General features: G+C 41.4%; 1 protein-coding gene across 5 annotated transcripts in view; it reads left to right on the top strand.

Annotated features, from left to right (window-relative positions):
• The window catches only part of SEPTIN6 (septin 6), a 69,613-nt gene that overhangs the window by 41,039 nt on the left and 15,674 nt on the right, over positions 1-12,900 (top strand). For 2 of the 5 annotated variants that reach the window (XM_075835853.1, XM_075835852.1), the window contains exon 10: positions 2,072-2,107. The exons of the other annotated variants lie outside the window; for them this stretch is intronic. In XM_075835853.1, coding sequence (XP_075691968.1) covers positions 2,072-2,075 — 4 coding nt within the window. In that variant the 3' untranslated portion in view covers positions 2,076-2,107. The remainder of the gene's footprint in view (positions 1-2,071; positions 2,108-12,900) is intronic. 5 annotated transcript variants of the gene reach the window in all.

A 12,900-nucleotide genomic window follows, 5' to 3' on the forward strand; every position in this document is an offset into this window, starting at 1 on the left:
TAGTTCAGGTGAGTTTTCTGGCCAATCAAGCTGTGATACTGAGGTTATTAAACTCCATAAAGCTTGTCAGCAGAGGGAAGCATGAAGTGCTCTAAAATTTCCTGGTAGACGCTGCGTTGACTCTGGACTTGATGTAACACCGTGGACCAACACTGCTGCTCAGTGTCCAAAGTCCTGTTTTCAGATGAAAAGTCAATTTTGCATTTAATTTGGAAATAAAGGTCCCAGAGTCTGGAGGAAGAGTGGAGAGGCATCAATCCAAATTGCTTGCGGTCCAGTGTGAAGTTTCCACAGTCGGGGATGGTTTGGGGAGCCACGTCAATCTGCTGGTGTTGGTCCACTGTATTATATCAAGTCCAGAGTCAGCGCAGCGTCTACCAGGAAATGTTAGAGCACTTCATGCTTCCCTCTGCTGACAAGCTGTATGGAGTTTAATGGATAATAACCACAGTATCTCTGTGCTTGATTGGCCAGCAAACTGGTCTGACCTAAACCCCATAGAGAATCTATGGAGTATTGTCAAGAGGAAGATGCGACACCAGACCCAACAATGCAGACGAGCTGAAAGCCGCTATCAAAGCAGCCTGGGCTTCCATAACACCTCAGCAGTGCCACAGGCTGATCGCCTCCATGCCACGCCGCATTGATGCAGTAATTCATGCAAAAGGAGCCCCGACCAAGTATTGAGGGCAGATACTGGACATACTTTTCAGTAGGCCAACATTTCGGTATTAAAAATAATTTTAGAAATTGGGCTAATTTAATATTCTAATTTTCTGAGACACTAAGTTTTTGGTTTTCATTAATGGTTAGCCATAATCAACATTGAAAGAAAAAAATGCTGGAAATAGATCACTCTGTGTGTAATGAATCTATATAATATGAGTTTCTCTTTTTGAATTGAATTACTGAAATTAACTTTTTGATATTCTAATTCATTGAGGACTAGTGCACACTCACACACTCACACATTTAGTACTATGTCACAGAGTACTGACATATTAAGACTGCTATAAACCAACTGCAAACTGCTCGCAAAAACTAATTCTAAGCGGCAGCTATCGCACCATCCGTGATCTGATCCTCCAAGTGTTCATGTTAATATTGATGTGGGATGAATAGGGAGGGACAACTCCCAGATGGAAAAAAAAATTAGAAAAGCCCACTTATTCACATTGGTCACTGGTTCTACAAGATCTGACGAGTTTGATTATATGATAACCGCATAATTAATAGTGACTACACACCTTATGAAACTGTTAGACCTTTTTGTATTGCATGTATTGGTTACAAATTATATATACAGATGCAATGTATTATAGGGGGGTTGGGGGTTGTCATGATTTACATAATCCATTCTTGTTTCTTTTGTTACATGTTAACATACAGCGTTACTTTTGGCTTGAGCACGCAGCATATGCTGAGGGTCGTTCACTTCAGAGTTGCAGCATAGATCAGTACAGCTTTTTAGGGCAGGAAACATTATAATTTTCTCTGTACAGAATTAATGATGTCAATGACTGGAAGAAAACGGTCAGTGAAAAGATTGACAAAGTACTTGGGCTCTTTACATTGTAGAAAATGTTATACTATCCTTAGACATGCGGTTATTGAAGGCTGAAAGATCTTCCTAACTCATCATTAACATGCATACTCCACTCCGCTAATTATGGGTATTAATATATATGGAGACGTGAGTGTTTATTAGCTCCCCGTATGTCTGAGGGAAGCCATAGAGCCAGCCAAGAAAACTTCAAGCTGTCGGAGGACAGATATCCAAGTGTATCTGACAACCCCTTCAGATGTTAACTTGTCTCTCCTTTTCACAGCAGTGTGACTGCCGGTAGATGTGTCTATACAGAAAAGTTTCATCTGCCCACAATAGTTTTAGCAAAAAGACAATGGACACTGCCAATTTTCAAAATCTACTTCTTTCCACCGCTCTCCTGTAAATGACCCTCAGTTGTAATTGTTTAGTGCATGCTATTGTCTATTTTGTTTTATTCATATGACTAGTTTCTTTTCCTAACATTTCACACTTCCATTTGTTACCTGTGTGCTGTTTTTACAGTTAATTCTGCTGTTTGCTGCATGACACATGGCTCTGGTAAGCTACTGTAAAACAAATAAAGGTGGGGGATTATTTGTGCCATCCTATTACTTTATAATCCGCAACTACGGTCATCGTATGTTCCAAGACAATTCATATTGAGAGTGATTTAAGATCTATATATTTTTTTCACAATGAGATTAAGCAAGAAGTCTAAAAGTTGGTGTGAATAAATTTTCTTAATAAACCTCTCAAATTTTTTGGTAAAGCGCTTATGAACTACGCCTCCGGTGCTGTTGGACTGATGGAATAGAGAAAAATGAATGGTCTGTCAGTGCCCGCTAAGGCCCCCTTCATGTCACGTTTATTGCACTAAGATTGATGTAAACGCCCTGTAAAAGCTCCTGGCGTATAGGCTAGACGCAGGCTGTGACAGATGCCCTAACCGTGGCATCTGTCCCCAAAGACTTTAATGGTATCCATTAAACGGATACATTATGAACTGGGGACATTAAAGTTCATGATGTGTCCGTTAAACATATACCATTATAGTCTATGGGTGACGGATGCCACTGTAAGGGCATCTGTTTAACGTATACATCATGAAAAGCTATTAAAAAGCTCATGACATTCATGTTTAAAATAAAAAATAAAATGCATGGTATTCGTATTTAAATTATTTGTATGGAATATCCTAATCTACTTCGCTATTCCATATTTAGAAAAAAATACCAGCCTGAGGCCAAAAGAACACTTGTTTCACCTCTTTTGGGATAATGGAGCCCTATGTACACCTTTTAGTGTGTAAGCCAGAAGCTTTCCCAATGTGCACGCTAAATGTGAATAAACATGAAGTGAAGGGGGCCTAAAATTTTTTTACAAAGAGAATGTTACTTGTAAGCGTGTAACGATATTAAAATCTGCTGCAGCTCAGGTACCAAAGCCGGTAGCGTGAAACTGTACCGCAATGAATGATAAAAGCAGGTTTAAAACAACGGGACATAGATAGTGAGCGCTTCCGACAACTGTAGAAAGGGTGAATAAGTAAAATAAATAACGCATGCATTATTTGCAGGCTACGCGTTTCGACACAGTACCTGTGTTTTCATCAGGCCCATAAAAAAGAGCAGGTAAAACAAAGCTTATCTACACAGCGAGACAAATTCAATGGGAAGAGAACCGCCAAAAAACAGCAAAACGCAACACATAACGTTATGCAAAAAAAGTTTGATAGGTGATGGACAGACCGGGGAAGCCAATAGGGAGTGATAAGTAAACTGGTATAGCGACAGATAAAAGTAATATGTACGAGGAAAAATAAATACGGTGTAACACTAAGCCAACAAAGAAACCATAATGAAACAATGAGCAACAGATAACAAACTGTAAATATAGAAAGGCAAAAACGAATTATAATGAACTCCATAGTTAGGTAGTGCGATCTCATGAGTAGTTTTGAAATCTATCATTAGGACAGGGAGGTGCTGAAGAGCAGAGACCAAGAGGTCACGGAACAGCATCAAGAATGTCGGCGTCATCTTTGCTAAAGCAACAAAGCGAAGTGCGGAGGCCGACCGGGCTCAAAAAGGGAATGGTATAGCGAAAGAAAGCATAGTAGAGTTAGGAGTGCAGCAATGACCAGACAAACGTAAGCTGTAGTGAGAACAGTAGCCAATATTATAGAGGAGATATAACTGAAGAAACCATAAAATAGTGCAAGATATAGTACTATAAGATATATCAGAAGAAGTAAATCTGAACGAATGAATTGCAGGCGCACGGTCTATGAAATAAACATGGATGAATAAATATGCCTGGTACAGAAATACTAAATAAATGAGGATGCTAAATATGTACATATTTTTTAAAAAGTTAGGTAAATATGTATCAATTAAAAAACATAAGTCCTAAATAAGATCATTCTGAAATGGAGTAAATTTAATAGAAATATAAAAATATATATAGATACACATGTATGTAAATAAATACATATATTCAGATATTTTTACATGTGTTATTTTATAAGTGTTAAAAGTAATCTCGTAGGCTGTATGAAAGTAAGGGACATTAAAAGATATACACAAATTAATTTAAAGAGGTTTCTGTGACATCATGAAGACAACCTGGCTGTAAACACGATAATTTATAGATCCAAAAATTCTCTTAGATTCAATAGATTAAAACAATCCGCTTTGTTGGGAGGAATGTCTTCAATGGGGGTGACTGTTATATTCCTGAAATGGCACTTATGTACTTCAGTGCAATGTCTGGAAACACGGTTTAAAAAAAACAAAAAAAAAAACAACACTATTTACATTAGAGCAGTGTGTTTTTGATCCTGCTACGTAGTTGCTGTTTGGTTCTCCCTACATATATTGCAAGTTACAAGGGCATTTCAAAAGGTAGATTATGTACTCACTACTTCAATTCATAAGCCTTAAGTGGGAAAGTAGCCCGTTACATTTGACGTGAAGGTATTGATCTTGTGTGTAATTTGAGTACAACATAAACATCTGGGATGCCCACATCTATAGGAGCCAAGAATGGTTGGAAGACCATTCATAGTTTTAGGATTACGTAATCGGCTAGGTGCTAAAATATTACCAAGTTTGGGCTCTCCTATACGTGATTATAGGTTTATTCAGGAGAATGCTTTTGAGATAAGGATGTTTGTTATGGATCTTTACAGTGGTTTTGCTGCCTGAATTGAAGGTGGTGATAAAATGATGACCAAATTTTGTTTAATCAACTTTCCTGGCAACCGGGAAGATACTTGCTTCTTTAGTAAGCCTGGAAGCTTTTTTCACAGCTCCATTGATGATGCTGTGAGGGAAATGTTTATCATGGAAACGTTTCTTGAGTGCTAGATTTTAAATGACATTTGTCTTTTATTGGAACAATTTTTCCTAATATGCCTAAACTGGCCAAAGGGAACATTCCTTAGCCAGGGGGGATAATGTGCACTATTAAAACCTAAATAACTATTCACATCAACCTTTTTGAAATGTGTGCTGGTAACCAAATGTCCATTGCAATCTTTACCGACGGTGAGATCTAAAAAATCAAAACTAGTGGTAGAAAAATTGATGAAATGTAAGAACAAAATCATTATTGTTTAAAAATTCGATAAATTGTGAATCTTCGAAAGCATCTTTTCAAATTATTTTTCACTTCATATTAGTTCTGTCAAAACGCGTAGCCTGCAAACAAATACATTCTTATTTACTTTACTTATTAGTCCATTCTACCATTGATGTCAGCAACGCTCACTATATATACCCCGTTGTTTTAAACCTGCTTTTATCATCCATTTTTTCTAAGCAGATTGATAGCTTTGCCATATAGTTTCCATATTCAGTGTCCAGTTAGGGGATGGAAACATTTTATATTCTTTTCATCCTGTTACTGCTTCTTTTCAACCTTGTCACAGTTTTTGTGTGTTATCTTGTCCTAATGGTGTCATTATTGGCAAGAAACTTATCAGCAGTTGGACAAAAAAACACACAAAAAACATTAACTCTATATTTTTGTTGTCCTGTAATCCACGTTACTATTGCGATGTGTAAACCAGGTTGTGCCTAGTAATGTGTTCAGTCTTGTTGTTTTTTTTTTGTTTTTTTTTCCAATAGTTGGAATAAATGTAAAGCTTTACTTTGACAGTTTGCAGTATTTTTCTTATGCATTGTATGGGTGAACACTTAAAGGGAACCGGTCACCAGCATTTCACCTATTAAACCAGCACTACCTGGTGGAAGTGGGTGAAAATTTCTATATAACCTATAATTGTCTTCTTAGTCGGCTCTGTAGCTTTAGTATTGCGTTTTTTAGTGTTCCCACACGTATGCTAATGAGCATAAAAGAATCATCTTCGTTTGAAAAGTCTTTTCATTCCTCAAGTCTTTCCGGGTTAACCCCGCCTCCTTACTTTTGATTGACAGCTCCTAGACTTCCCCCAGCACACAAAATCCTGCGCTTGTACATTGATGTCCTCTTCTGGGGTGTGCGCACAAAGGGACACTGGATTATTACGATAAAAGGCGCAAAATGATTGCAGACTGTTAACTACAGTCGGAGGAGGAGTTTAGGAGAGGAGATAACGGCAATGGACTTTTGATAGCAGCGGCCAGCGAGGGATAATTAAAGTTCAATAGGTGAAATGCTGGTGACAGGTTCCCTTTAAATCTACTTTTCCCGATTACAATATGTTGTGCTTCGTTATAGTTGAGAAGTTGGGGTAGTCGTGTACTAAAGCCTTGCGTGACGTATGTTTTTAATACTAGTCCCTAGTGATGTTTTTTGAATATCTAGCTGTATGTCGTCTAATCTCTGATCTGCTCAGTACAGTTTGTAACTTTAAATATTGGGGCTCTTTTTTCTTATGGGCTTATAGAGAGGAGATTCATAAAAATTGTTGCCCGGACCAACCAATCACATCAAAGCTTTCATTACTTATAGTGCTCTGGAAAAATGAAATCTGTCCTGTGATTGGTTGCTATGGGCAACAAAAGACCGTTTTCCCGTTAGACCATTTTCACAAATCTCACTCAATGTCCTTTGTCAAAAAGCTAAAAAAAATCCGTGCATTGCATTCATTATAGGGCCGAACTACAACTTTACATCACATCTTCCGTCAGTCCTCACTGTGGGGAATGACACATTATGTGACTGGTAGCATACTTGCCAACCTTTGAATTCCAAATTATGGAACATTTTAAACTCTACCTCAAACGACACAAACGTCCCTTTTTAATACAAATTAACAAACTCTCCTTTTAATGCTACGGTTAGCGGGACTGTCCCCCAAAACTTTTCTAGACTGTTGACTACGAAAATACAGGTATTAGTAAGCTGCATGTCCTCTGAATCGCAGAGGAGATAAAATGCTAAACTATCCAACGGCCGAATAAGTGTAATCTTTATAAAAACGTAGGTTTCCTTAAAGGGGTTTTACATCGGGCGATTATTGGGCAGACGAGCGTTCATATAACAATGATCTAGCAAACGCTCAATCATCTGCTGGTTGTATCATTTTAAAAATGTAAGATTATCGTTGTCGGCAGCACATCTCCCTGTGTAAACGGAGAGGCGCTGCTCACATAATAATGGATGGGGACGAGCGATCGGAGGAACGACCGCTCGTCCCCATCCATAGCTCTGTGTGACCGGAGCAAACGAGCGCCGATCAACGATGTATCGTTTTATAGGCGCTCGCTGCACTAGCCGCTTATCAGCCAATGTAAAAGGGCCTTTACTCTTACTTCCAGTTCAGGGAGGCCACATTCAATTGATGGAGTGAATAGTGTCAATAGTACACAGTCCCAGGTTGCATTGTAGTATTATTATTACCCATTGACGCTTAGTAATCACAATATTATAGCGTCTCCTTTTTCGTTTTTCTTTTGCTTCTGCAAAAGTTTATTTTTTTTCCTTTTCACCAGATGCATATACATGGTTTTTGTTTTTTCCCCCCTGCAGAATGTACTTTCCAAGAAGGCTACAGTAAGGGCTGAATGGCTATGTAAAGCTTCCTCTAACTGCTTGTTATGGAAATGTCTAGGGAACAATCCACTATTGTCCCAAGCAAACAGAGGAAGGAAATAAAAAAAGAAAAGAAAATAAGCTTTAAGTGAAACAAAACGGCATATTATGGGAAATTAGAAAATGTTTATTAGGGACGGGCCCGTAGCTTGCATTCATATTTTCTTAGCGTGGATTTTTCCTGTGAGTGTAGTGTAGTTTTTTTTGCAGTCTATCCGTTGCTTGAAGGGGTGTTCAGGACATTGGCCACATATGTTGTACATGCTTATATGTAGCCATTACTGTGTTTGACCCTGTTTGGAGTCAAATAGTTCTAGAGAAAAAGTGACAAAAAAAAAAAAACAGCCTGTCCCTCACAAAATGCAGTATACTTTCCAAAATAGGAGCTCTTAGCATCAAGTCGGATGTACATTTACATTGCAGGTACTGGTGGGCGAAAATGGGAGAAACATCCAGATTGCTTCAGTTTTCAGCCTCTAAAAACCTCAAAGTTTAACAGGAATATTAAATTTACTAATACTGTTTTTTCATTTAGACCGCTTAGAATTAGACTAGATGTGCCAAATTTATCACAGTGACTTATGCTGGATGATAGATTTGACGCATCTTCAGACACTTCCGTCTAACTTTATACCACCTCTTGGCTCTACCTGTGGGAGTTGTTCCCGGTGCACACTGACACTCCACTGTTGCCGGCCAGCGGTCCTGTGCCGCCGATTTTGGCAATTAACAAATTTGGGGTTTGCCAATGGTCGGCATGGCAACCGGAGGCCAACAATTGGCCTCCGGGTCTACCATGTACAGGAAGCCTGAGTTGTTCCCGATGCACACTGTCGGCGACCGTGCACCGGGCTTCGGGATGTCAGGAAGTTCCACTGTTGCCGGCCAGCAGTCCTTTGCCGCTGATTTTGGCAATTCACTCCTTAAAGAAAAGGTGTCATGAAATGTATTAAATTTTTTTTATTCATTTGTGGTTTTATGTAATAAAATATATTTACTTTATTTATGCGCGTGTGCCCCATATTTGGGCTGCACCCAGGGGCATAACTAGGAAAGACTGGGCCCCACAGCAAACTTTTGACTGGGCCCCCCCTCCTCTGGGTGCCACACAACCCCGCTTGTAGATGGTGCCCCCTGTAGGTAGTGCCATGCAGCCCCCTCCCTGTAGGTAGTGCCATGCAGCCCCCTCCTTGTAGGTAGCGCCATACAGCCCCAACCCCCCCACCAAAGAAAACTGCCTGTAGCCTATGGTTTGTCCCACAAAAGACATGTATCCCCTATCCATAGGATAGGGGATACATGTGTGATCGCTGGGACCCCCAGCGATAAGGAGAATGGGGGACCTAAAGTCCCCCGAAGTTCGCCATGAGAAACCTGACTGCCGGGGTCTGCATCCGGCAGCTCAATAAAAATGAAATAGCACAAACGTGACCGGTGCTCCATTTCTATGGAGCTGCCGACACGGACCCCGGAAGTCTGAGGTTTCTAATGGAGAACTTCGGGGGAATTTCGGTCCCCCGTTCTCCTTATCGCTGGGCGTCCCAGCGATTATACATGTATCCCCTATCCTTCTCCTGTGGTTAGGGGATACATGTGTTTTAGAGGAACAACCCCTTTAATGGCAGAGCGGGGAGATATGCGCCGCCCCCTCATGTTGCGGGCCCCATAGCATCCGCTATGGTATTCGCCACTGGCTGCACCCCCACCGACCTGTCGCGGGCCCCTCTGCAGACCTGTTAGGCCTCATTCACACGGCAGGGTTTCCCGGCCGTTCATAAATCGGCCGGCACCCGGCTGCATTAGGAATAATAGACCCCTAATGGGGCTATTCACACGACCGATTTTTTGACGGCCGGGAAAACCGGCCGTCAAAAAATAGGACATGCTCTATCTTCGCCCGGGTACCCGGCCGCCCGGCTCCCATAGAAGTCTATGGGGCCAGGTAATACACGGCCATCACCGGGATGTGTCCCGAGTGATGGCCGGGTTTTCCGGAGCTTGCGCTCGATCTCCTCCTCCTCACAGCGCAGAGTGCATGTGAGGAGGAGGAGGAGTTGATGCCATTCTGACGAATGGCATCGCTGTACACTGTGTGGCAGGGTCGGGGTGTACAGCAGGTGGAAGGAAGCGCTGCGCTGGCTCCCTTCCCCTGCTTGAAAAGCACCCTGGCCCGGCGACACCTTCGATGGCGCCGCTAGCAGCTGCAGCTGCTGCTGCGGCTGCTACTACTGTAGCGATGCCAATATAGCAGAGCGGGGAGGTATCTCCCCGCTCTGCTATGTGCTAGCCGCACTTTAGCTCCTTGAAGGAGCGGAATCCCCGTGTGTTCGGGGATTCCGCTCCTGGACAGAGCGCTTGATGTCTCTGTCCATATCTGGGCAGTGACATCAGGGGAAACTCCTGAAGCGGAATCCCCGAACACATGGGCATTCCCCTTCAGGAGTTGCCGCTGATGTCACTGTCCGGATCTGCCCGGCCCGGCACGGATGCAAAACTTAATGCAAACCGGCCGGGCAAAATGGCCGATTTTACCGGCCGACACTCGGGCTCGGGAACGACCCGGTCGTGTGAATCCCGCCTTATAACTTCTCCCTCTCCTGGCAGGCTGTCAGGAGAGGGAGAGCAGTAATAATAAAACATGTGTTCACACAGAATTTTGGCGCCGATAAAATCTCCGAAATTGCCCCATATTGATTTCAATGTCATACAGGGTCGTCTTATTCCTGGGCAGACGTGGCCGCTCGCGGGAAAAAAAAGCAGTGTGTACTTTCTTGGCAAAACTTCCGCCTCTGACCGCCTCTTGAAATTAAACACAGTGCTGTTTTCCCGCGTGGCTGAAAAGTACATAAAAAAAAAAAATGCGTTTTTACGCCAATCTTTTTAATGCGGTTTTCAGCCGCACGGTGAAAACGTGGCAAATCCCCACTGTGTGAATACACTGTTACAATTTTTTTTTATTGAAATCTCCCCCACACAACCCACGGTAACCATTTTATTTTAAAACAAAAATCGTGGATCGACTTTGGGTATGTTCACACGGCCTATTTTCGGCTGTTTTTCGGACCAAAAACGGCCGAAAAATCGGAAGCAGAATGCCTCCAAACATCTGCCCATTGATTACAATGGGAAAAACGGCATTCTGTACCGATGGGCCTTTTTTTTTCTTTTTTTTTTTTCTTTACGCGGCTGTTTTTCAAAACGGCCGCGTAAAAAAACATCCCCGAAAAAGAAGTGCAGGTCACTTCTTGGGACGTTTTTGGAGCCGTTTTTCATAGACTCTATTGAAAACCGCTCAAAAAAACGCCCGTAAAAAATGCAACAAAAATCGCAAGTGGCTTAAAAAACGTCTGAAAATCAGGAGCTGTTTTCCCTTGAAAACAGCTCCGTATTTTCAGACGTTTTTGACTCCGCGTGTGAACATACCCTTAGTCCAAACAGTCCAACGGAACCTGCAAAAAAAAAAAAAATTAAGTTCATAACATGAAAAATAAAAAAACTTGCCTACAGCAGTCTTCTGTCTTCTGCCTTTTTAAAATACAGGCCTTTTTTTGCGTGTTTTGTGCGCACCTTTTTTTTTTTCACGTTTTTTGGCGCATAATTAGGACTCCCACTGACTAGGGGAACATTTTGGTACGTTTTACGCACCAAAGAATTGACCCGACGTCTTTTTTCTTTTTTTACGCAATGCGCTTTTTAACAACGCTTGCGTAAAAAAGCGCGTTGTATGTACTAACGGTGCACTTTATCATTGATGTAAATGCTATACCATTGATGGAAGCTTAATCAAGTGTTTTTTGGAGCATAAAATGCGCCACAGGGTTTTCCCTCTTGACTTTCATCGTTCTTAGGCTACATTCACACGAGCATATCAGATTTACACTCGTGAAATACGCACGCAAATCTGGTCAGTGTACGTTGCGTTATTGCATTCGTGCTTTCCGAGGGGTATGTGTTTTTTCATGCACTCACAAAGCACTTTTTTTTTTTTTTAAAATGGAATCCGTGTGCTGTGCCCGATTTTCACGCCCCCAATGACGTCAATGGGCGCATAGGTGTGTGAAAAACGCACCAATATAGGACATGCAGTGCGTTTCACGCAACGGACGCACACTGCGTGAAAACTCCTGCATGTGTGAATGGCCCCATTAATAGGTCAGTGTGCTGTTCGTGATTTTCACCTATAGCACACGGACTAGTTTTACGATAGTCTGAATGAGCCCTTAGGCTTTTGGTGTGTTCTAGAGCTTCTGCCAGCTGCCATTGTACAATCTCTTAAAAAATGGGAGCTCGACAATGCTTAGCAATTTGAAGACTGACTTGTAGCCAAAAATAGGGAGGGGGTGATTCTCCCTTCCACATTCACCTTCCTGTAATTCTTGGAAGTGCTCCCTCTGGTGACCACAGGAAACATAGGAAAACCTGTAAAATTATAATATAATATTTTAATTCTTTCCAAAAAAAAACAAAAATATATAATAAAAATAAGTACGGTAACTTGCTTGTTTTTTTTTTTTTTTTTGTTTTTTTTTTACATAAGTGACACATTCCCCTTAAATGCAGCAATTGACGCATTTAAGAGGTTTGTAGCACATCGGCAGCCCCATGCAATCGTGGGGCTTGCCGATGGTTGTCATGGCAACCAGAGGCCAGTAAACGCCCACAGGGTCTGCCATGTACGGAAGCCTATGAAGACCAGTCCTCTGGTTGGTCCTCATAGGCTTACTGTCATTTACTGTCATGTCACAATAACAGTTGGAATACATTACACTATGTACTCTAGCAGCAATAAGTGCTGTAGGCCAAACCGTGTGACCAGTAAAAAAGAAAAAAAAAGTTTCATGTTTTAGAAGTTGTTAAAAAAATAAAATAAATGCTTATATATAGATATAAACTTTAAAAGCACACATTTTTGGGTTGTTACGAATGCGGTGATACCAAACTATAATCTTATTTTTCCCGCAAAATGAACACCGCAAAAAAACAAACAATACCAGAATCGCTATTTATTGGTCACCACCTCTTTAAAAATATAGAATAAAAAGTGATTTACCCCAAAATAGTAACAACAAAAACTACAACCTGTCCGGCAAAAAACAAGCCCTTAGGCTTCGTTCCCATATCAGTTAGGGCACTATTCTGACATTCCGTCTGAGCTTTCAGTCAGAACGGAGCCCTGACTGAAATGGAAACCTATGGTTTTCCGTTTGTTTCAATCACCATTGATTTCAATGGTGACTGATCCGGTGCCAATGGTTTCCGTTTGTCTCCGTTGTGCAAGGGTTCCGTAGTTTTGACGGAATCCATACCGTAGT

Source organism: Rhinoderma darwinii, chromosome 8 (assembly GCF_050947455.1).
Source record: "Rhinoderma darwinii isolate aRhiDar2 chromosome 8, aRhiDar2.hap1, whole genome shotgun sequence".
In the NCBI taxonomy this organism is placed as follows: domain Eukaryota; kingdom Metazoa; phylum Chordata; class Amphibia; order Anura; family Rhinodermatidae; genus Rhinoderma; species Rhinoderma darwinii.